The sequence below is a fragment of the Pseudophryne corroboree genome, chromosome 3 (genome assembly GCF_028390025.1).
Source record: "Pseudophryne corroboree isolate aPseCor3 chromosome 3, aPseCor3.hap2, whole genome shotgun sequence".
Taxonomy (NCBI): domain Eukaryota; kingdom Metazoa; phylum Chordata; class Amphibia; order Anura; family Myobatrachidae; genus Pseudophryne; species Pseudophryne corroboree.
The window spans coordinates 308856284-308877457 of record NC_086446.1 but is presented as its reverse complement, the minus strand read 5'-3'; the positions used below and the strand labels follow the sequence as shown (position 1 = coordinate 308877457).

Here is a 21174-nt window from a genome sequence, read left to right as displayed (position 1 = left end):
AATTTAGTGCCCCCCCTCTCTTTTTAACCCTTTGAGCCTGAAAACTACAGGGGAGAGCCTGGGGAGCTGTCTTCCAGCTGCACTGTGAAGAAAAAATGGCGCCAGTGTGCTGAGGGAGAAGCCCCGCCCCTTTTTCGGCTGACTTTTCTCCCGCTTTTTTATGGATTCTGGCAGGGGTAATTTATCACATATATAGCCCTGGGACTATATATTGTGATGATTTGCCAGCCAAGGTGTCTTATATTGCCCTCAGGGCGCCCCCCCCCCAGCGCCCTGCACCCATCAGTGACCGGAGTGTGAGGTGTACATGAGGAGCAATGGCGCACAGCTGCAGTGCTGTGCGCTACCTTGGTGAAGACCGAAGTCTTCTGCCGCCGATTTTCCGGACTCTTCATGCTTCTGGCTCTGTAAGGGGGACGGCGGCGCGGCTCCGGGAACGAACACCAAGGTCGGGTCCTGCGGTCGATCCCTCTGGAGCTAATGGTGTCCAGTAGCCTAAGAATCCCAAACTACCACCTGTTAGGTAGGTTCGCTTCTTCTCCCCTTAGTCCCTCGCTGCAGTGAGTCTGTTGCCAGCAGATCTCACTGTAAAATAAAAAACCTAAATATACTTTCTTTCTAGGTGCTCAGGAGAGCCCCTAGTGTGCATCCAGCTCAGCCGGGCACAAGAATCTAACTGAGGTCTGGAGGAGGGTCTTAGTGGGAGGAGCCAGTGCACACCAGGTAGTCCTAAAGCTTTCTTTAGTTGTGCCCAGTCAGCGTGGTCCGTGGAGGCTATGTAAGAATACTCGTACATTATATTCTGTAAACAGCACACTTTTTCTCAACTAATGCTGTCTGCGTCAAGACATGTAGAATACTCAAGTGAATGTAAAGTGAATGTAAAGACACGGCTCTGTATTCAGGCGGCTTTACATGGGAGACTTTGGCCTGTAATCCCAGAGACCAGCTACTGCTGCTATGCTGTAAGATGGCGCCCAGTGGGCCTAATTCAGACCTGATCGTAGCAGCAAATTTGTTAGCAGATGGGCAAAACCATGGGAATCATTCTGACCTGATCGCACGCTGCCGTTCATCGCAGTGCAGCAATCAGGTCAGACGTGCGAATGCGCCGACGCCGCAGTGCACCGGTGCATGGCTGACAGCCGACGGTTGTTGTTGCCTGATTGATAGGCAGAGGCAGTCGCTGGGCGGGAGGGGGCGGCACGGCGGCATTTGGCTGCCGTTTTGTGGGCGCGGTACCGGCCAACGCAGGCGTGGCCGGACCCTGCGAGGGGCGGGCCGCAGCGGCTGCGTGACGTCACACACAGCCGCTGCGACCCAGCCAGCGATGAGTAGCTCCCGGCCAGCACGTAAAAGCTGCGCTGGCTGGGAGCTACACCTGAAGTACAAAAGCATCGCCGCTGTGCGATGCTTTTGTACTTCTACGGGGGATGGGGGTGTGTGGGCCTGACTAGCCCTGTGCTGGGCATCCCCCCACATGTCAGAGTGCCTGATCGTAGCCCTGCAAAATTGTGCAGGGCTACGATCAGGTATGAATTAGGCCCCATGTGCACTGCAGGGGGGAAGATATAACATGTGCAGGGAGAGTTGGATTTGGGTGGGGTGTGTTCAAACTGAAATATAAATTGCAGTGTAAAAATAAAGCAGCCAGTATTTACCCTGCACAGAAACAATATAACCCACCCAAATATAACTCTCTCTGCACATGTTATATCTGACCCCCCACCCCCACCCCGCCTCCCGCAGTGCACATGGTTTTGCCCATCTGCTAACAAATTTGCTGCTACGATCAGGTCTGAATTAGGCTCAGTGTCTCTGTGAGGGTGTGAGGGAGAGAGTGAGGCAACTCCAGGGCGGGAAATCTGCGAGGAGATGGCACCCTGGGCCGGGGGAGGGGCTACAGGTCAAGCGCCGACTCCCCTATGCTGGGCTTCCTCCCCAGGTACTAGCGAGCATTATTAAATGGGGTGTTAGTACACCCGACCTGAACTCAGACGCCCTGGTGGTCTAATGGGGTCCCTGCTCGTGACAGTGTCCACGCCAGCGTCGCGACCCCTCCCCCTAGGTCGCAGTCAGAATGAGATTTCATGACGGGTCCCACCTGGAGGACCCTCTTACCTTCTCCCTGTAGCAGCCACGTGTACCAGGAGAGCAGCCTGCCACTTTCTGTGCCTAAGCCGGGACGTTTCTGCCGCAAGTACCCAGGAACTGAGCTGTGGGAGTATGCAACGCCGCTTGGGGGGTGATGGAGCTGCAGCACTGAAGTGTCACCATGACATACAGGGCTGACAGCCCAGAGAAGAAATCTTCTTAGAAAAGCCCAGTGCAGCCCACCTGTTAGGTGACCTGCTGCTTCAGGCACCAACTCGAAACTGAGCTCTCAGGACCTGGAGGCGGGGTTATAGAGGAGGCCCCAATGCATCCTGGGACAGCCTAACACTGTAGCCTGTTGGTGCCTTTGGATCAAGATCCACTCTACATAACGATGTTTTCCCTGTGGAAACCAATGCACCCTGATGCAGAAAGAAGAGGGATAAAAATATGAGCTTCTACATAACCCGTCGACACCTTGCCATGCGCCTTAGGTTCTCTGTACATGCAGTTCAGTTAAGGTTTTTGGAGATTGCTAATAACAGAAGCTGTGGGCATGTATACTAGTGCGTAAAGTCAGTCTTACTTTGTTACAAGCAAAATATAGAAAGACCAGACAACTATACTTACTTCCAACTGAATTTTCTATGGCTTCCTGGGCCTTCTGTATACCCAAGCGAAACATGTGGAGTTCAGGACGTAGCTTGTACCCTCTATGGTAAAACACAAGGGCAAATTCAAAGTCTCCCATGGCATAGAGTGCCTCTGCTTTCTGGTAAAGACCCTGTGAGTAGGAAAGAGGGGTTCAGTTAATTAAAAACACAGAAGCTATGTAGATAGAGGAGTCTCTAACTGTTTACCTGGTCCTACAAAATAACATATGTCAAAATATGCAAATTTAAAACAAAGTACAGATCATTACAAATAAGTCAGAATAAACTGACAGATTAATAATTTACTAGTTAACAGACCATCAAAATGACGGAAAAACATAACAGCAGTTTCAAGCGCCGGTGCCTGTGCACGCCTGAACTGAGCAACAGTGGAATTGCGCCATTGGTCGTATCTAGTGCCCACTGGCGCGCAAAACACTTGAATCCCCCCCCCATAAAGGGGAGGTGCAGCATTATCCTTTTGTTATATAGGATTTTGCTGTGAATCTGTAACTTATAAAATAATAGCCCCAACCATGTAGACACACAGCATCAATTCAGCAGTCACTTTATTTTAGGATTTATTTTGCACACCGTTTCCCCTTATTTCCTCTGTGGCCCACAAATTTACTGAAAAACCCCAATAAAACAGAGACATGTGGTATATTTACAAAACAGCAGGTTTTCAAAGCTACAGATTTTCATCAGCTTTGACCGCTGAACTGAAAACTGTAGTAGCAATAAACACTAAATCAGGCTTGTCTTGCATTTACTGCTATTGCCTTTTAAATCCAGCGGTCAAAGGCGCCGATAAAGCGTAGGCTTTGGAAACCCACTGTTTAGTAAATATACCCCATGGTGATGAATGTAGTAAGTTCATATTTTGCAAAACTGTAGATTTTTTGCTGATTTTTCCATTGTACACTGCTCAAAAAAATAAAGGGAACACTAAAATAACACATCCAAGATCTGAATGAATGAAATATTCTTATTAAATACTTTGTTCTTTACATAGTTGAATGTGCTGACAACAAAATCACACACAAATTATCAATGGAAATCAAATTTATTAACCCATGGAGGTCTGGATTTGGAGTCACACTCAAAATTCAAGTGGAAAAAACACACTACAGGCTGATCCAACTTTGATGTAATGTCCTTAAAACAAGTCAAAATGAGGCTCAGTAATGTGTGTGGCCTCCACGTGCCTGTATGACCTCCCTACAACCCACACAAGTGGCTCAGGTAGCGCAGCTCATCCAGGATGGCACATCAATGCGAGCTGTGGCAAGAAGGTTTGCTGTGTCTGTCAGCGTAGTGTCCAGAGCATGGAGGCGCTACCAGGAGACAGGCCAGTACATCAGGAGACGTGGAGGAGGCCGTAGGAGGGCAACAACCCAGCAGCAGGACCGCTACCTCCGCCTTTGTTCAAGGAGGAACAGGAGGAGCACTGCCAGAGCCCTGCAAAATGACCTCCAGCAAGCCACAAATGTGCATGTGTCTACTCAAACGATCAGAAACAGACTCCATGAGGGTGGTATGAGGGCCCGATGTCCACAGGTGGGGGTTGTGCTTACAGCCCAACACCGTGTAGGACGTTTGGCATTTGCCAGAGAACACCAAGATTGCCAAATTCGCCACTGGCGCACTGTGCTCTTCACAGATGAAAGCAGGTTCTCACTGAGCACATGTGACAGACGTGACAGAGTCTGGAGACGCCAAGGAGAACGTTCTGCTGCCTGCAACATCCTTCAGCATGACCGGTTTGGCAGTGGGTCAGTAATGGTGTGGGGTGGCATTTCTTTGGGGGGCTGCACAGCCCTCCATGTGCTCGCCAGAGGTAGCCTGACTGCCATTAGGTACCGAGATGAGATCCTCAGACCCCTTGTGAGACCATATGCTGGTGCGGTTGGCCCTGGGTTCCGCTAGACCTCATGTGGCTGGAGTGTGTCAGCAGTTCCTGCAAGACGAAGGCATTGATGCTATGGACTGGCCCGCCCATTCCCCAGACCTGAATCCAATTGAGCACATCTGGGACATCATGTCTCGCTCCATCCACCAACGCCACGTTGCACCACAGACTGTCCAGGAGTTGGCGGATGCTTTAGTCCAGGTCTGGGAGGAGATCCCTCAGGAGACCATCTGCCACCTCATCAGGAGCATGCCCAGGCGTTGTAGGGAGGTCATACAGGCACGTGGAGGCCACACACACTACTGAGCCTCATTTTGACTTGTTTTAAGGACATTACATCAAAGTTGGATCAGCCTGTAGTGTGTTTTTCCACTTGAATTTTGAGTGTGACTCCAAATCCAGACCTCCATGGGTTAATAAATTTGATTTCCATTGATAATTTGTGTGTGATTTTGTTGTCAGTACATTCAACTATGTAAAGAACAAAGTATTTAATTAGAATATTTCATTCATTCAGATCTAGGATGTGTTATTTTAGTGTTCCCTTTATTTTTTTTGAGCAGTGTATTTAATACAGTAACTTGATTTTGCCTATAAGAATATTACAGTTTAAATTCATCAGCAAAAATTACTGAAAAGTCTGCAGTTTTGCAAGCTTGGGCCTATTACATTCCCCACTAGGGGGGTCATTCCGAGTTGTTCGCTCGGTAAATTTCTTCGCATCGCAGCGATTTTCCGCTTAGTGCGCATGCGCAATGTCCGCACTGCGACTGCGCCAAGTAAATTTGCTATGCAGTTAGGAATTTTACTCACGTTTTTTTCTTCGTTCTGGTGATCGTAATGTGATTGACAGGAAGTGGGTGTTTCTGGGCGGAAACTGGCCGTTTTATGGGTGTGTGCGAAAAAACGTTACCGTTTCTGGGAAAAACGCGGGAGTGGCTGGAGAAACGGAGGAGTGTCTGGGCGAACGCTGGGTGTGTTTGTGACGTCAAACCAGGAACGACCAGCACTGAACTGATCGCAGATGCCGAGCAAGTCTCTAGTTACTCAGAAACTGCACAGAGATGTCTTATCGCAATATTGCGAATCTTTCGTTCGCAATTTTGATAAGCTAAGATTCACTCCCATTAGGCGGCGGCTTAGCGTGTGCAAAGCTGCTAAAAGCAGCTTGCGAGCGAACAACTCGGAATGACCCCCTAGGTCTTTTTCTACAGGATAAGACACCTACTAACAATAAAGGCCAAGGGCCTGATACAGAGTCACACGCAATGCCGATGTTCATGGAGTCCAGTGATTTTTTTGCTACTGCTTGTGCAGAAAAAAACCTAAATACAGGTTGAGTATCCCTTATCCAAAATGCTTGGGACCAGAGGTATTTTGGATATCGGATTTTTCCATATTTTGGAATAATTAGATACCATAATGAGATATCATGGCGATGGGACCTAAATCTAATCACAGAATGCATTTATGTTACATATACACCTTATACACCCAGCCTGAAGGTCATTTAATACAATATTATCAATAACCTTGTGTATTAAACAAAGTTTGTGTACATTGAGGCATCAGTAAACAAAGGTTTCACTATCTCACTCTCACTCAAAAAAAAGTCTGTATTTCTGAATATTCCGTATTTCGGAATATTTGGATATGGGATACTCAACCTGTACTAGTATAGGGCATAGGTTACACTGTGTGTACACACAGACGTGCAGCTGCGATTGAGACACAAGACACCAGAAATGTACGTTCCTTGACAGTGACTGTGAGGTGGCTTTTCAGATGCAGGAAAATGGTCTGTCTTATCGTCATGTTACGGAAGTGTCGCTGATGTACAGTAGTACACAGATGCTTAATTGATCACTTCGGAGACCATACTCAAATAGAAAATCTGCACCTACCATGGGTGATGGTGGGACCGATGGTGGTGTCTAAAGATGCACAAAGTGGTATTACAGACTAAGGGGTATATTCAATTGGTGTCGAAAACTGCCGTCTGTCTAAAAGACGTCAGTTTTCGACTTTTTAAGGTCGAATCGTGATTCGACCTATTCAGTCCTATTCGACAAGTCGTGGAATTCGACTTGTCGAAAAGCACGTGGATCGGCGGAATAGCTGCCTATCCACGTGCTTGTGTCAAAAACGGGGCCAAAACCGTCAGGATTTGGCGCCCTTTTCGACCATCCCAGTCCGACATAAAAAAATGTCGGACTGAGATGTGGGACCCAGAGGAGGAGGGGAAGGGGGGGGGGGGGGAGCTGCGGGGAGACGGGGGGACAGCCGCGGGCATACAGGGGAGAGAAGTGCTACAGCACAGCGCTGCAGCAGGATGTCTCACAGCCGCGACGCTCATGGCAGCGTCCACCCGGCTCCAGCAAGTGAGGTCACGCTTGCTGGAGCCGGGTAGACACTGCCGTGAGGTCGGGCGCCTGTGTGACATCCTTCTGCAGCGCTACTGTAACACTGCTCTCCTCCGTCTGCCCGCTGCTGTCCATATTTTTTGCAAAATTTCCTATTATTATATAGTATACAGTTCTTGTTACTAACAGCCCGCAGAGTGCGTGGGAAAAAATAAGAATTTACTTACCGATAATTCTATTTCTCGTAGTCCGTAGTGGATGCTGGGGACTCCGTAAGGACCATGGGGAATAGCGGCTCCGCAGGAGACTGGGCACATCTAAAGAAAGCTTTAGGACTACCTGGTGTGCACTGGCTCCTCCCACTATGACCCTCCTCCAAGCCTCAGTTAGGATACTGTGCCCGGACGAGCGTACACAATAAGGAAGGATTTTGAATCCCGGGTAAGACTCATACCAGCCACACCAATCACACCGTACAACTTGTGATCTGAACCCAGTTAACAGCATGATAACAGAGGAGCCTCTAGAAAAGATGGCTCACTACAGCAATAACCCGATTTTTTGGCAACAATAACTATGTACCAGTATTGCAGACAATCCGCACTTGGGATGGGCGCCCAGCATCCACTACGGACTACGAGAAATAGAATTATCGGTAAGTAAATTCTTATTTTCTCTAACGTCCTAAGTGGATGCTGGGGACTCCGTAAGGACCATGGGGATTATACCAAAGCTCCCAAACGGGCGGGAGAGTGCGGATGACTCTGCAGCACCAATTGAGAGAACTCCAGGTCCTCCTCAGCCAGGGTATCAATTTTGTAGAATTTTACAAACGTATTTGCTTCTGACCAAGTAGCTGCTCGGCAAAGTTGTAAAGCCGAGACCCCTCGGGCAGCCGCCCAAGATGAGCCCACCTTCCTTGTGGAGTGGGCATTTACAGATTTTTGGCTGTGGCAGGCCTGCCACAGAATGTGCAAGCTGAATTGTACTACAAATCCAACGAGCAATAGTCTGCTTAGAAGCAGGAGCACCCAGCTTGTTGGGTGCATACAGGATAAACAGCGAGTCAGATTTTCTGACTCCAGCCGTCCTGGAAACATATATTTTCAGGGCCCTGACAACGTCTAGCAACTTGGAGTCCTCCAAGTCCCTAGTAGCCGCAGGCACCACAATAGGTTGGTTCAGGTGAAACGCTGAAACCACCTTAGGGAGAAACTGAGGACGAGTCCTCAATTCCGCCCTGTCCGAATGGAAAATCAGATAAGGGCTTTTACAGGATAAAGCCGCCAATTCTGACACGCGCCTGGCCCAGGCCAGGGCCAACAGCATGACCACTTTCCATGTGAGATATTTTAACTCCACAGATTTAAGTGGTTCAAACCAATGTGACTTTTGGAACCCAAAAAACTACATTGAGATCCCAAAGTGCCACTGGAGGCACAAAAGGAGGCTGTATATGCAGTACCCCTTTTACAAACGTCTGAACTTCAGGGACTGAAGCTAGTTCTTTTTGGAAGAAAATTGACAGGGCCGAAATTTGAAGCTTAATGGACCCCAATTTCAGGCCCATAGACACTCCTGTTTGCAGGAAATGTAGGAATCGACCCAGTTGAATTTCCTCCGTCGGGCCTTACTGGCCTCGCACCACGCAACATATTTTCGCCAAATGCGGTGATAATGTTTTGCGGTTACATCCTTCCTGGCTTTGATCAGGATAGGGATGACTTCATCCGGAATGCCTTTTTTCCTTCAGGATCCGGCGTTCAACCGCCATGCCGTCAAACGCAGCCGCGGTAAGTCTTGGAACAGACAGGGTCCTTGTTGGAGCAGGTCCCTTCTTAGAGGTAGAGGCCAAGGATCCTCCGTGAGCATCTCTTGAAGTTCCGGTTACCAAGTTCTTCTTGGCCAATCCGGAGCCACGAATATAGTGCTTACTCCTCTCCATCTTATCAATCTCAGTACCTTGGGTATGAGAGGCAGAGGAGGGAACACATACACTGACTGGTACACCCACGGTGTTACCAGAGCGTCTACAGCTATTGCCTGAGGGTCCCTTGACCTGGCGCAATACCTGTCGAGTTTTTCCCAACGGTTTATAATCATGTGGAAGACTTCTGGGTGAAGTCCCCACTCTCCCGGGTGGAGGTCGTGCTGAGGAAGTCTGCTTCCCAGTTGTCCACTCCCGGAATGAATACTGCTGACAGTGCTATCACATGATTTTCCGCCCAGCGAAGAATCCTTGCAGCTTCTGCCATTGCCCTCCTGCTTCTTGTGCCACCCTGTCTGTTTACGTGGGTGACTGCCGTGATGTTGTCCGACTGGATCAACACCGGCTGACCTTGAAGCAGAGGTCTTGCTAAGCTTAGAGCATTGTAAATGGCCCTTAGCTTCAGGATATTTATGTGAAGTGATGTCTCCAGGCTTGACCATAAGCCCTGGATATTCCTTCCCTGTGTGACTGCTCCCCAGCCTCGCAGGCTGGCATCCGTGGTCACCAGGACCCAGTCCTGAATGCCGAATCTGCGGCCCTCTAGAAGATGAGCACTCTGCAACCACCACAGGAGGGACACCCTTGTCCTTGGTGACAGGGTTATCCGCTGATGCATCTGAAGATGCGACCCGGACCATTTGTCCAGCAGGTCCCACTGGAAAGTTCTTGCGTGGAATCTGCCGAATGGGATTGCTTCGTAGGAAGCCACCATTTTACCCAGAACCCTTGTGCATTGATGCACTGAGACTTGGCTCGGTTTTAGGAGGTTCCTGACTAGCTCGGATAACTCCCTGTCTTTCCCCTCCGGGAGAAACACCTTTTTCTGGACTGTGTCCAGGATCATCCCTAGGAACAGAAGACAAGTCGTCGGAACCAGCTGCGATTTTGGAATATTGAGAATCCAATCGTGCTGCCGCAACACTACCTGAGATAGTGCTACACCGACCTCCAACTGTTCCCTGGATCTTACCCGTATCAGGGAATCGTCCAAGTAAGGGATAACTAAAATTCCCTTCCTTCGAAGGAATATCATTTCGGCCATTACCTTGGTAAAGACCCGGGGTGCCGTGGACCATCCATACGGCAGCGTCTGAACTGATAGTGACAGTTCTGTACCATAAACCTGAGGTACCCTTGGTGAGGGTAAATTTTGACATGAAGGTAAGCATCCTTGATGTCCCGAGACATCATGTAGTCCCCTTTTTCCAGGTTCGCAATCACTGCTCTGAGTGACTCAATCTTGAATTTGAACCTCTGTATGTAAGTGTTCAAAGATTTTAGATTTAGAATCAGTCTCACCGAGCCGTCCGGCTTCGGTACCACAACAGTGTGGAATAATACCCAGTTCCCTGTTGCAGGAGGGGTACCTTGATTATCACCTGCTGGGAATACAGCTTGTGAATGGCTTCCAAAACTGTCTCCCTGTCAGAAGGAGACATCGGTAAAGCCGACTTTAGGAAAACGGCGAGGGGGAGACGTCTCGAATTCTAATTTGTACCCCTGAGATATCACCTGAAGGATCCAGGGGTCTACTTGCGAGTGAGCCCACTGCGCGCTGAAATTCATTGAGACGGGCCCCCCACCGTGCCTGATTCTGCTTGTAAAGCCCCAGCGTCATACTGAGGGCTTGGCAGAGGCGGGAGAGGGTTTCTGTTCCTGGGAACTGGCTGATTTCTGCAGCCTTTTTTTCTCTCCCTCTGTCACGGGGCAGAAATGAGGAACATTTTGCCCGCTTGTCCACGAAAAGACTGCGCCTGATAATACGGCGTCTTCTCATGTTGAGAGGCGACCTGGGGTACAAACGTGGATTTCCCAGCTGTTGCCGTGGCCACCAGGTCTGAAAGACCGACCCCAAATAACTCCTCCCTTATTAAGGCAATACTTCCAAATGCCGTTTGGAATACGCATCACCTGACCACTGACGTGTCCATAACCCTCTACTGGTAGAAATGGACAACGCACTTTGACTTGATGCCAGTCGGCAAATATTCCGCTGTGCATCACGCATATATAGAAATGCATCTTTTAAATGCTCTATAGGCAAAAATATACTGTCCCTATCTAGGGTATCAATATTTTCAGTCAGGGAATCCGACCACGCCAACCCAGCACTGCACATCCAGGCTGAGGCGATTGCTGGTCGCAGTATAACACCAGTATGTGTGTAAATACATTTTAGGATACCCTCCTGCTTTCTATCAGCAGGATCCTTAAGGGCGGCCATCTCAGGAGAGGGTAGAGCCCTTACAAGCGTCTGAGCGCTTTATCCACCCTAGGGGGTGTTTCCCAACGCACCCTAACCTCTGGCGGGAAAGGATATAATGCCAATAACATTTTAGAAATTATCAGTTGTTATCGGGGGAAAACCACGCATCATCACACACCTCATTTAATTTCTCAGATTCAGGAAAACTACAGGTAGTTTTTCCTCACCGAACATAATACCCCTTTTTGGTGGTACTCGTATTATCAGAAATGTGTAAAACATTTTTCATTGCCTCAATCATGTAACGTGTGGCCCTACTGGAAGTCACATTTGTCTCTTCACCGTCGACACTGGAGTCAGTATCCGTGTCGGCGTCTATATCTGCCATCTGAGGTAACGGGCGCTTTAGAGCCCCTGACGGCCTATGAGACGTCTGGACAGGCACAAGCTGAGTAGCCGGCTGTCTCATGTCAACCACTGTCTTTTATACAGAGCTGACACTGTCACGTAATTCCTTCCAACAGTTCATCCACTCAGGTGTCGACCCCCTAGGGGGTGACATCACTATTACAGGCAATCTGCTCCGTCTCCACATCATTTTTCTCCTCATACATGTCGACACAAACGTACCGACATACAGCACACACACAGGGAATGCTCTGATAGAGGACAGGACCCCACTAGCCCTTTGGGGAGACAGAGGGAGAGTTTGCCAGCACACACCAAAGCGCTATTTATATACAGGGATAACCTTATATAAGTGTTTTTCCCCTTATAGCTGCTGTATTGTTAATACTGCGCCTAATTAGTGTCCCCCTCTCTTTTTTAACCCTTTCTGTAGTGTAGTGACTGCAGGGGAGAGCCAGGGGAGCTTCCCTCCAACTGAGCTGTGAGGGAAAATGGCGCCAGTGTGCTGAGGAGATAGGCTCCGCCCCTTTTTCGCGGACTTTTCTCCTGCTTTTTTATGGATTCTGGCAGGGGTTAAAATTCATCCATATAGCCCTGGGGGCTATATGTGATGTATTTTCGCCAGCCAAGGTGTTTTTATTGCTGCTCAGGGCGCCCCCCCCTAGCGCCCTGCACCCTCAGTGACCGAAGTGTGAAGTGTGCTGAGGAGCAATGGCGCACAGCTGCAGTGCTGTGCGCTACCTTGGTGAAGACAGGATGTCTTCTGCCGCCGATTTTCCGGACCTCTTCTGTCTTCTGGCTCTGTAAGGGGGCCGGCGGCGCAGCTCTGGGACCCATCCATGGCTGGGCCTGTGATCGTCCCTCTGGAGCTAATGTCCAGTAGCCTAAGAAGCCCAATCCACTCTGCACGTAGGTGAGTTCGCTTCTTCTCCCCTTAGTCCCTCGATGCAGTGAGCCTGTTGCCAGCAGGTCTCACTGAAAATAAAAAACCTAAACTAAAACTTTCACTAAGAAGCTCAGGAGAGCCCCTAGTGTGCACCCTTCTCGTTCGGGCACAGAGATCTAACTGAGGCTTGGAGGAGGGTCATGGGGGGAGGAGCCAGTGCACACCAGATAGTCCTAAAGCTTTCTTTAGATGTGCCCAGTCTCCTGCGGAGCCGCTATTCCCCATGGTCCTTACGGAGTCCCCAGCATCCACTTAGGACGTTAGAGAAATCCTTTGTTTTACTACCTTAGGTAGAAAGGAAGGTTTTGTCCACCTTATCTGAATAAAAAATTATCAAAATGGGTTTGCAAGACAAAGCAGCCAACTTGGAGACCCTCTGGGCGGATGCGACTGCCGGGAGAACACCATCTTCAATGTAAGAAAATGCATGCCTATTGACTCCAGAGGCTCAAAAGGAGGCTTTCGAAGTGCTGTGAGAACCAAATGTAATTCCCAAGAGGGAACAGGAGGTACATAAAGTGGCTGAATATGCAGAACTCCCTAAAGAAAACACTGAACATCCGGAAAATTGGCCAACCTTCTCTGGAAAAGAACAGATAAAGCAGAAACCTGTCCGTTATGAGAGGAAAGACGAGGTCCTTTAGACAAACCATCCTGGAGAAAAGCCAAGAGGCACGGAAGATGAAGAATATCAGCCAAGCGATTTTTACGTTTCCACAAAGAGATATATAATCGCCGGACCCGGTGATAAATCCTTGATTTAACCAGTTTGCATAGGGCCTAATTCAGACCTAGTTGCTGCAGCGATTGCAGGCTGAAGCCCAGTGAGGCGTACGCACGCACAGCAACCGCACTGTGCGTGCGCACACAGTGAGATGTGAAGGCATCTCACTGGTGGGATCGCCTGTGCCTGAATAAAAGGCAGAGGCGGTCGCAGGGCAAGTGAGGGCGTGTTTGCGGCGTTCAGACGGTGGTGCGGTGGCATTGGGGAGGTGAGGTCTCGACGTCACATGCAGCTGCTGCGGCCAAAAACAGGCAGGGAGCTACTCTTCATGTGCGAAAGGATCGCCGCTGTTCGATGCTTTTGCACGTCTGTGGGGGGGGCCTTGCATGTAGGGAGGACTAGCCCTGTGCTGGATATTCCCCCGCATGCCTGTGCTGGATATCCATCCGCATGTCAGACATTTTAATCGTAGATGTTCATTTTTTCGCACATCTACGATCAGCTCTTGAGTTAGGCCCATAGTCCGGACTACCGATCTGGACAAGTCTTTTGATCTGAAGATGCCAAAAAGCCATGCCGTCAAAGCCAGCAGCGGCAAATCTGGGTCATGAAAGGGACATAGAAGAAGAAGGTCTGGCCGAAGAGGCAGACAGTAAGGAGACTTGATCACCATGCTCTGAAGCAGAGCATACCAGTGTCGACAGGGTCAATCCGGAGTGATCAGGATGACTGGAAAAGCCTCCCGTCTAATGCACTGAAGCACTAGCAGAATCATAGCTATTGGTGGAAACAAATAGCCTAGATGAAACCGCCCAGGCGCTGTCATAGCATCCACAAGTACTGCACGAGGATCCCTGGAGCGAGCACCATAACGGGGAAGTTTCTTGTTGAGGCGAGATGCCATGAGGTTGATGTCGGCCTTGCCTCACCTGGAGACCAAAGTCAGGGACACCTCCTGATTGAGTTCCCATTCCTCAGTATGAACCATGTGACAACTGCTTCCCAGGTTTCTTTTTCGGGAATGAATATGGCTGAAATTGAGTTCCCATTCCTCGGTATGAACTATGTTACAACTGCTTCACAGTTTTCTTTTTCGGAAATGTATATGGCTTCCGATCAGTGGCGTCATGACGGGGGTGCGGGGGGTGCGGCGCGCACCCAGGTGTCACCCTTCAATGGGGTGACACCAAAAAGAGCTGCACACCCCGCACCTCCATCCATCCCATCCACGTCCGCACCCACACTCACTTCCAAGTAATTCACACACCCGCCTGGCCTGCTGGTGTTCACCGCCGCGGCGCCGCCGGGTCCGTACTGCCGCAATCTCTATACGGCGGCACCGCACTCCATTCTGGGAGGGAGAAAGGGAGGAGACTTGAGTCGAGTGCACAGCACCCACATGGGGTGCGCCCGGCTCTTGGCTTTGCAGCTGGCGGCACTCTCATCCCCGCCTGCCACCGCCGGAGTACCGTAGGGCGCACACAGAAGATGAGCCCGGATCTCGTCCCTGCCGCTGAAGGAGCACTGCCGGGCGCTTGGTTCCTGTACCTGCCGCAGCTGGAGCTGGTAGGCTCTAAAATTAAATGACAATCCCCAGTATCTCCCCCTCCCACCCTGCGTCCTCTCCCACCCAGCATCTCTCAATCCCCAGCATGTCCCTCTCCCACCCTGCGTTCTCTCCCACCCAGCATCTCTCAATCCCCAGCATGTCCCTCTCCCACCCTGCGTTCTCTCCCACCCAGCATCTCTCAATCCCCAGCATGTCCCTCTCCCACCCTGCGTTCTCTCCCACCCAGCATCTCTCAATCCCCAGCATGTCCCTCTCCCACCCTGCGTTCTCTCCCACCCAGCATCTCTCAATCCCCAGCATGTCCCTCTCCCACCCTGCGTTCTCTCCCACCCAGCATGTCCCTCTCCCACCCTGCGTTCTCTCCCACCCAGCATCTCTCAATACCCAGCATGTCCCTCTCCCACCCTGTGTCCTCTCCCACCCTGCGTCCTCTCCCACCCAGTATCTCTCAATCTCCAGCATGTCCCTCTTCCGCCCTGCGTCCTCTCCCGCCCTGCATCCTCTCCCACCCTGCGTCCCAACCCCCACCCTGCATCCTCTCCCACCCTGCATCCTCTCCCACTCTGCGTCCCAATCCCCACCCTGTGTTCTCTCCCACCCAGCATGTCCCTCTCCCACCCAGCATCTCTCAATCTCCAGCATGTCCCTCTCACGCCCTTCGTCCTTTCCCGCCCTGCATCCTCTCCCGCTCTGCGTCTTCTCCCACCCTGCATTATCTCCCACCCTGCGTCCCAACACCCATCCTGTGTCCCAATCCCCACCCTGCGTCCTCTCCCACCCTGCGTCCTCTCCCACCCTGCGTTCCCTCCCACCCAGCATTTCTCAATCCCCACACGTCCCTCTCCCACCCTGCGTCCTCTCCCACCCAGCATCTCTCAATCTCGAGCATGTCCCTCTCCCGCCCTGCGTCCTCTCCCACCCTGCGTCTTCTCCCACCCTGCGTCTTCTCCCACCCTGCGTCTTCTCCCACCCTGCATCCTCTCCCACGCTGCGTCCCAACCCCTTCCCTGCGTCCCAATCCACACCCTGCATCCTCTCCCACCCTGCATCCTCTCCCACCCTGCATCCCAATCCCCACCCTGCATCCTCTCCCACCCTGCGTCCCAATCCTCAGTATGACCCTCTCCCACCCAGTGTCCCAATCTTCAGTATATCCTTCTCCCACCCTGCGTCCTCTTCCACCCAGTGTCCCAATCCCCAGTATGTCCCTCTCCACCCAGCATCTCCCCCTTCCTCTGTCCCTCTAACCATTATGTCCTTCTCCCACCATGCATCCCCCCTTTCACCCAATGCCCCCGTCCTCCTCAGTCCTTCCTCCACCATGTGTCCTCTCTCTCATCCAGTGCCTCTTAAGGACACGCCCCTTCTGATTAGCTATACCCATTTTATCGACGTGTGCCACAGTACACCCTCGAGTGGACACTACCCCTTTCAATTTTCCATACCTCCACTTCAAAATTCCCACTCTGACCACTGTGATATAATATATAAATAGACAGACGGAGCAATAATAACGGAGGCTCCATCTGTATAATGTCAATTTTGTTAGTAGTTTATGCCACTACTATTGCCAAAACATTCAGTGATTTATGATTTACAAGTAAAACTAGTGCAAAAACATAACTAAGAATTCCGTGTGGTGTGATACAGTAGGAGGTCCATGGGGGGGGGTGACACCATGAGTTACTACACCGGGTGACACCAACCCTAGTGACGCCTCTGCTTCCGATCAGAAGAAAGGCCAGGGAAGAAGGAGGGTCTGTGCAACAAGAGAGAAAGCAGGCTAAACTGCACCATGCCCCCTGAGACTTGAGTGACTTTATGTCTGTATGTCTCTGGGTTTCTACTCCAGTGACCCAATATCCCATGCTTTCTCTGCTGACTCGCTTCTGGCCAGAGGATAAAGTGATAGTCCATTGAATATTGGGCAGGTCTTTAAGCAGTGATGTGCAGCCAGGGTAGGCAGAGCCTCACCTGTCATACTCCAGTGTTTTGACTATAAAAATTGTTAGAATAATATAAAGAAGACATTTTAACTTATAAATACCATCTTTGTATTATTCTAATCATTTTTATAGTCAAAACTCACCAAATTTGCAGAGCTCAACTGGAAATACAGGGTCTGTCAGGGCAGAGGCAGATCTAGATTTTTCTTGGGGTTTTAACAATCCTGCCTCCTCCCCCTCTCTGCATAACTCCTCCCCTTTCCCATCCCATCTACACTGTGTAAAAAAGTGCAGCAGATTTCATTCTACATCTGAGTGCTAACAATTGGAATGCAGGTGCTGTGTGACTGGCACGCATACACAGGCTTAAAATATCAGCCAGCTGTGTGTGTAGTTGACACTAGATGCAAATAGAGGGGAAAAAAGCTATTGGCAATGTCTGAGTTAGCACCAGGTATGGGTCTGTATTCCAAGACTTTGCAATTAACAAAAATAAGATTTTACTTACCGGTAAATTTATTTCTCGTAGTCCGTAGTGGATGCTGGGGACTCCGTAAGGACCATGGGGAATAGAGGGGCTCCGCAGGAGACTGGGCACTCTAAGAAAGAATTTGGATACTGGTGTGCACTGGCTCCTCCCTCTATGTCCCTCCTCCAGACCTCAGTTAAAGAAACTGTGCCCGGAAGAGCTGACAGTACAAGTAAAGGATTTTGGAATCCAGGGCAAGACTCATACCAGGGCAAGACTCATACCAGCCACACCGTATAACTCGTGATAAACTTACCCAGTTAACAGTATGAACAACAACCCTGATGCAACCATAACATAACCCTTATTTAAGCAATAACTATATACAAGTATTGCAGAAGAAGTCCGCACTTGGGACGGACGCCCAGCATCCACTACGGACTACGAGAAATAGATTTACCGGTAAGTAAAATCTTATTTTCTCTAACGTCCTAGTGGATGCTGGGGACTCCGTAAGGACCATGGGGATTATACCAAAGCTCCCAAACGGGCGGGAGAGTGCGGATGACTCTGCAGCACCGAATGAACAAACACAAGGTCCTCCTCAGCCAGGGTATCAAACTTGTAGAACTTTGCAAAAGTGTTTGAACCCGACCAATTAGCTGCTCGGCAAAGCTGTAATGCCGAGACCCCTCGGGCAGCCGCCCAAGAAGAGCCCACCTTCCTTGTGGAATGGGCTTTTACTGATTTTGGTAGCGGCAATCCAGCCGCAGAATGAGCCTGCTGAATCGTGTTACAGATCCAGCGAGCAATAGTTTGCTTTGAAGCAGGAGCACCCAGCTTGTTGGGTGCATACAGGATAAACAGTGGCTCAGTTTTCCTGACTCTCGCCGTTCTGGCTACATAAACCTTCAAAGCCCTGACCACATCTAGTAACTCGGAATCCTCCAAGTCACGAGTAGCCACAGGCACCACAATAGGTTGGTTCATAAGAAAAGATGACACCACTTTTGGCAGAAATTGCGGACGGGTCCGCAATTCCGCCCTGTCCATATGGAAAACCAGATAGGGGCTTTTATGTGACAAAGCCGCTAATTCTGACACACGCCTAGCTGAAGCCAAGGCTAACAGCATGATCACCTTCCACGTTAGAAATTTTAACTCCACGGTTTTAAGAGGCTCAAACCAGTGTGATTTCAGGAAACTCAACACCACGTTAAGATCCCAAGGTGCCACTGGAGGCACAAACGGGGGCTGAATATGCAGCACTCCCTTTACAAACGTCTGAACTTCAGGAAGAGAAGCCAGTTCTTTTTGAAAGAAAATGGAAAGGGCCGAAATCTGGACCTTAATGGAACCCAATTTTAGGCCCAAAGTCACTCCCGACTGTAGGAAGTGAAGGAAACGGCCCAGCTGGAATTCCTCTGTAGAAGCATTCCTGGCCTCACACCAAGCAACATATTTTCGCCATATACGGTGATAATGTTTAGCCGTCACGTCCTTCCTAGCCTTTATCAGCGTAGGAATAACCTCATCCGGAATGCCTTTTTCTGCTAGGATCCGGCGTTCAACGGCCATGCCGTCAAATGCAGCCGCGGTAAGTCTTGGAACAGACAGGGCCCCTGTTGCAACAGGTCCTGTCTTAGAGGCAGAGGCCATGGGTCCTCTGTGAGCATTTCTTGCAGCTCTGGATACCAAGTCCTTCTTGGCCAATCCGGAACAATGAGTATTGTTCTCACTCCTCTTTTTCTTATGATTCTCAGCACCTTGGGTATGAGAGGAAGAGGAGGAAACACATAAACCGACTGGAACACCCATGGTGTCACTAGTGCGTCTACAGCTATCGCTTGAGGGTCTCTTGACCTGGCACAATACCTCTGTAGCTTTTTGTTGAGGCGGGATGCCATCATGTCCACCTGTGGCAGTTCCCACCGACCTGCAATCTGCGCGAAGACTTCTTGATTAAGTCCCCACTCTCCCGGGTGGAGGTCGTACCTGCTGAGGAAGTCTGCTTCCCAGTTGTCCACTCCCGGAATGAACACTGCTGACAGTGCTCGTACGTGATTCTCCGCCCAGCGAAGAATTCTGGTGGCTTCCGCCATCGCCACCCTGCTCCTTGTGCCGCCTTGGCGGTTTACATGAGCCACTGCGGTGAGGTTGTCTGATTGAATCAGCACCGATTGGTCGCGAAGCAGGGTCTCCGCTTGACTTAGGGCGTTGTATATGGCCCTTAGTTCCAGGATATTGATGTGAAGGCAAGTCTCCTGACTTGACCACAGACCCTGGAAATTTCTTCCCTGTGTGACTGCCTCCCACCCTCGGAGGCTTGCATCCGTGGTCACCAGGACCCAGTCCCGAATGCCAAATCTGCGGCCCTCGAGAAGGTGAGCACTCTGCAGCCACCACAGAAGAGACACCCTGGCCCTGGGGGATAGGGTGATCAGCCGATGCATCTGTAGATGTGATCCGGACCACTTGTCCAACAGATCCCATTGAAAGGTCCTCGCATGGAACCTGCCGAAGGGAATGGCCTCGTATGATGCCACCATCTTTCCCAGGACTCGCGTGCAGTGATGCACCGACACCTGTTTTGGTTTTAAGAGGTCTCTGACCAGTGTCATGAGTTCCTGAGCCTTCTCCGTCGGGAGAAAAACCTTCTTCTGGTCTGTGTCCAGAATCATGCCCAGGAAGGGCAGACGCGTCGTAGGAATCAGCTGCGAATGTGGAATATTCAGAATCCAGCCGTGCTGTTGTAACACTTCCCGAGAGCGTGCTACGCTGATCAGCAACTGCTCTCTGGACCTCGCCTTTATGAGGAGATCGTCCAAGTATGGGATAATTGTGACTCCTTGCTTTCGCAGGAGCACCATCATTTCCGCCATTACCTTGGTAAATATTCTCGGTGCCGTGGAGAGACCAAACGGCAACGTCTGGAATTGGTAAAGACAATCCTGTACCACAAATCTGAGGTACTCCTGATGAGGTGGATAAATGGGGACATGAAGGTAAGCATCCTTTATGTCCAGAGACACCATAAAATCCCCCTCCTCCAGGCTTGCGATGACCGCTCTGAGCGATTCCATCTTGAACTTGAACTTTTTCAGGTATATGTTCAGGGATTTTAAATTCAATATGGGTCTGACCGAACCGTCCGGTTTCGGTACCACAAACATGGTCGAATAGTAACCCCTTCCCTGTTGAAGGAGGGGAACCTTTACCACCACCTGCTGGAGATACAATTTGTGAATTGCAGCTAACACTATTTCCCTCTCTAAGGGGGAAGCTGGCAGGGCCGATTTGAGGTAACGGTGAGGGGGCATCTCTTCGAATTCCAGCTTGAATCCCTGAGACACAATCTCTATAGCCCAGGGATCCACCTGTGAGTGAACCCACTTGTGGCTGAAATTTCGGAGACGCGCCCCCACCGGGCCTGGCTCCGCCTGTGGAGCCCCAGCGTCATGCGGTGGATTTAGTGGAAGCCGGGGAGGACTTCTGTTCCTGGGAACTAGCTGTATTGTGCAGCTTCTTTCCTCTACCCCTGCCTCTGGCAAGAAAGGACGCACCTCGGACTTTCTTGCCTTTTTGTGATCGAAAGGACTGCATTTGGTAATACGGTGCTTTCTTAGGTTGTGAGGGAACATATGGCAAAAAATTTGACTTTCCAGCCGTAGCTGTGGAGACCAGGTCCGAGAGACCGTCCCCAAACAATTCCTCACCCTTGTAAGGTAAAACCTCCATGTGCCTTTTCGAGTCGGCATCGCCTGTCCATTGCCGAGTCCACAGGACCCTTCTGGCAGAAATCGACATTGCATTTATTCTAGAGCCCAGTAGGCTAATGCCTCTTTGAGCATCTCTCATATATAGGACAGCGTCTTATATATGCCCCAGGGTTA

The 21174-nt window shown here is 50.3% G+C and overlaps 1 protein-coding gene across 2 annotated transcripts in view; it reads right to left on the bottom strand.

The window, feature by feature from the left end:
* ODAD4 (outer dynein arm docking complex subunit 4) overlaps nucleotides 1–21174 on the bottom strand; it is a 152046-nt gene that overhangs the window by 110765 nt on the left and 20107 nt on the right. For both annotated transcript variants that reach the window (XM_063959401.1, XM_063959402.1), the window contains exon 3: nucleotides 2725–2878. In XM_063959401.1, coding sequence (XP_063815471.1) covers nucleotides 2725–2878 — 154 coding nt within the window. The remainder of the gene's footprint in view (nucleotides 1–2724; nucleotides 2879–21174) is intronic.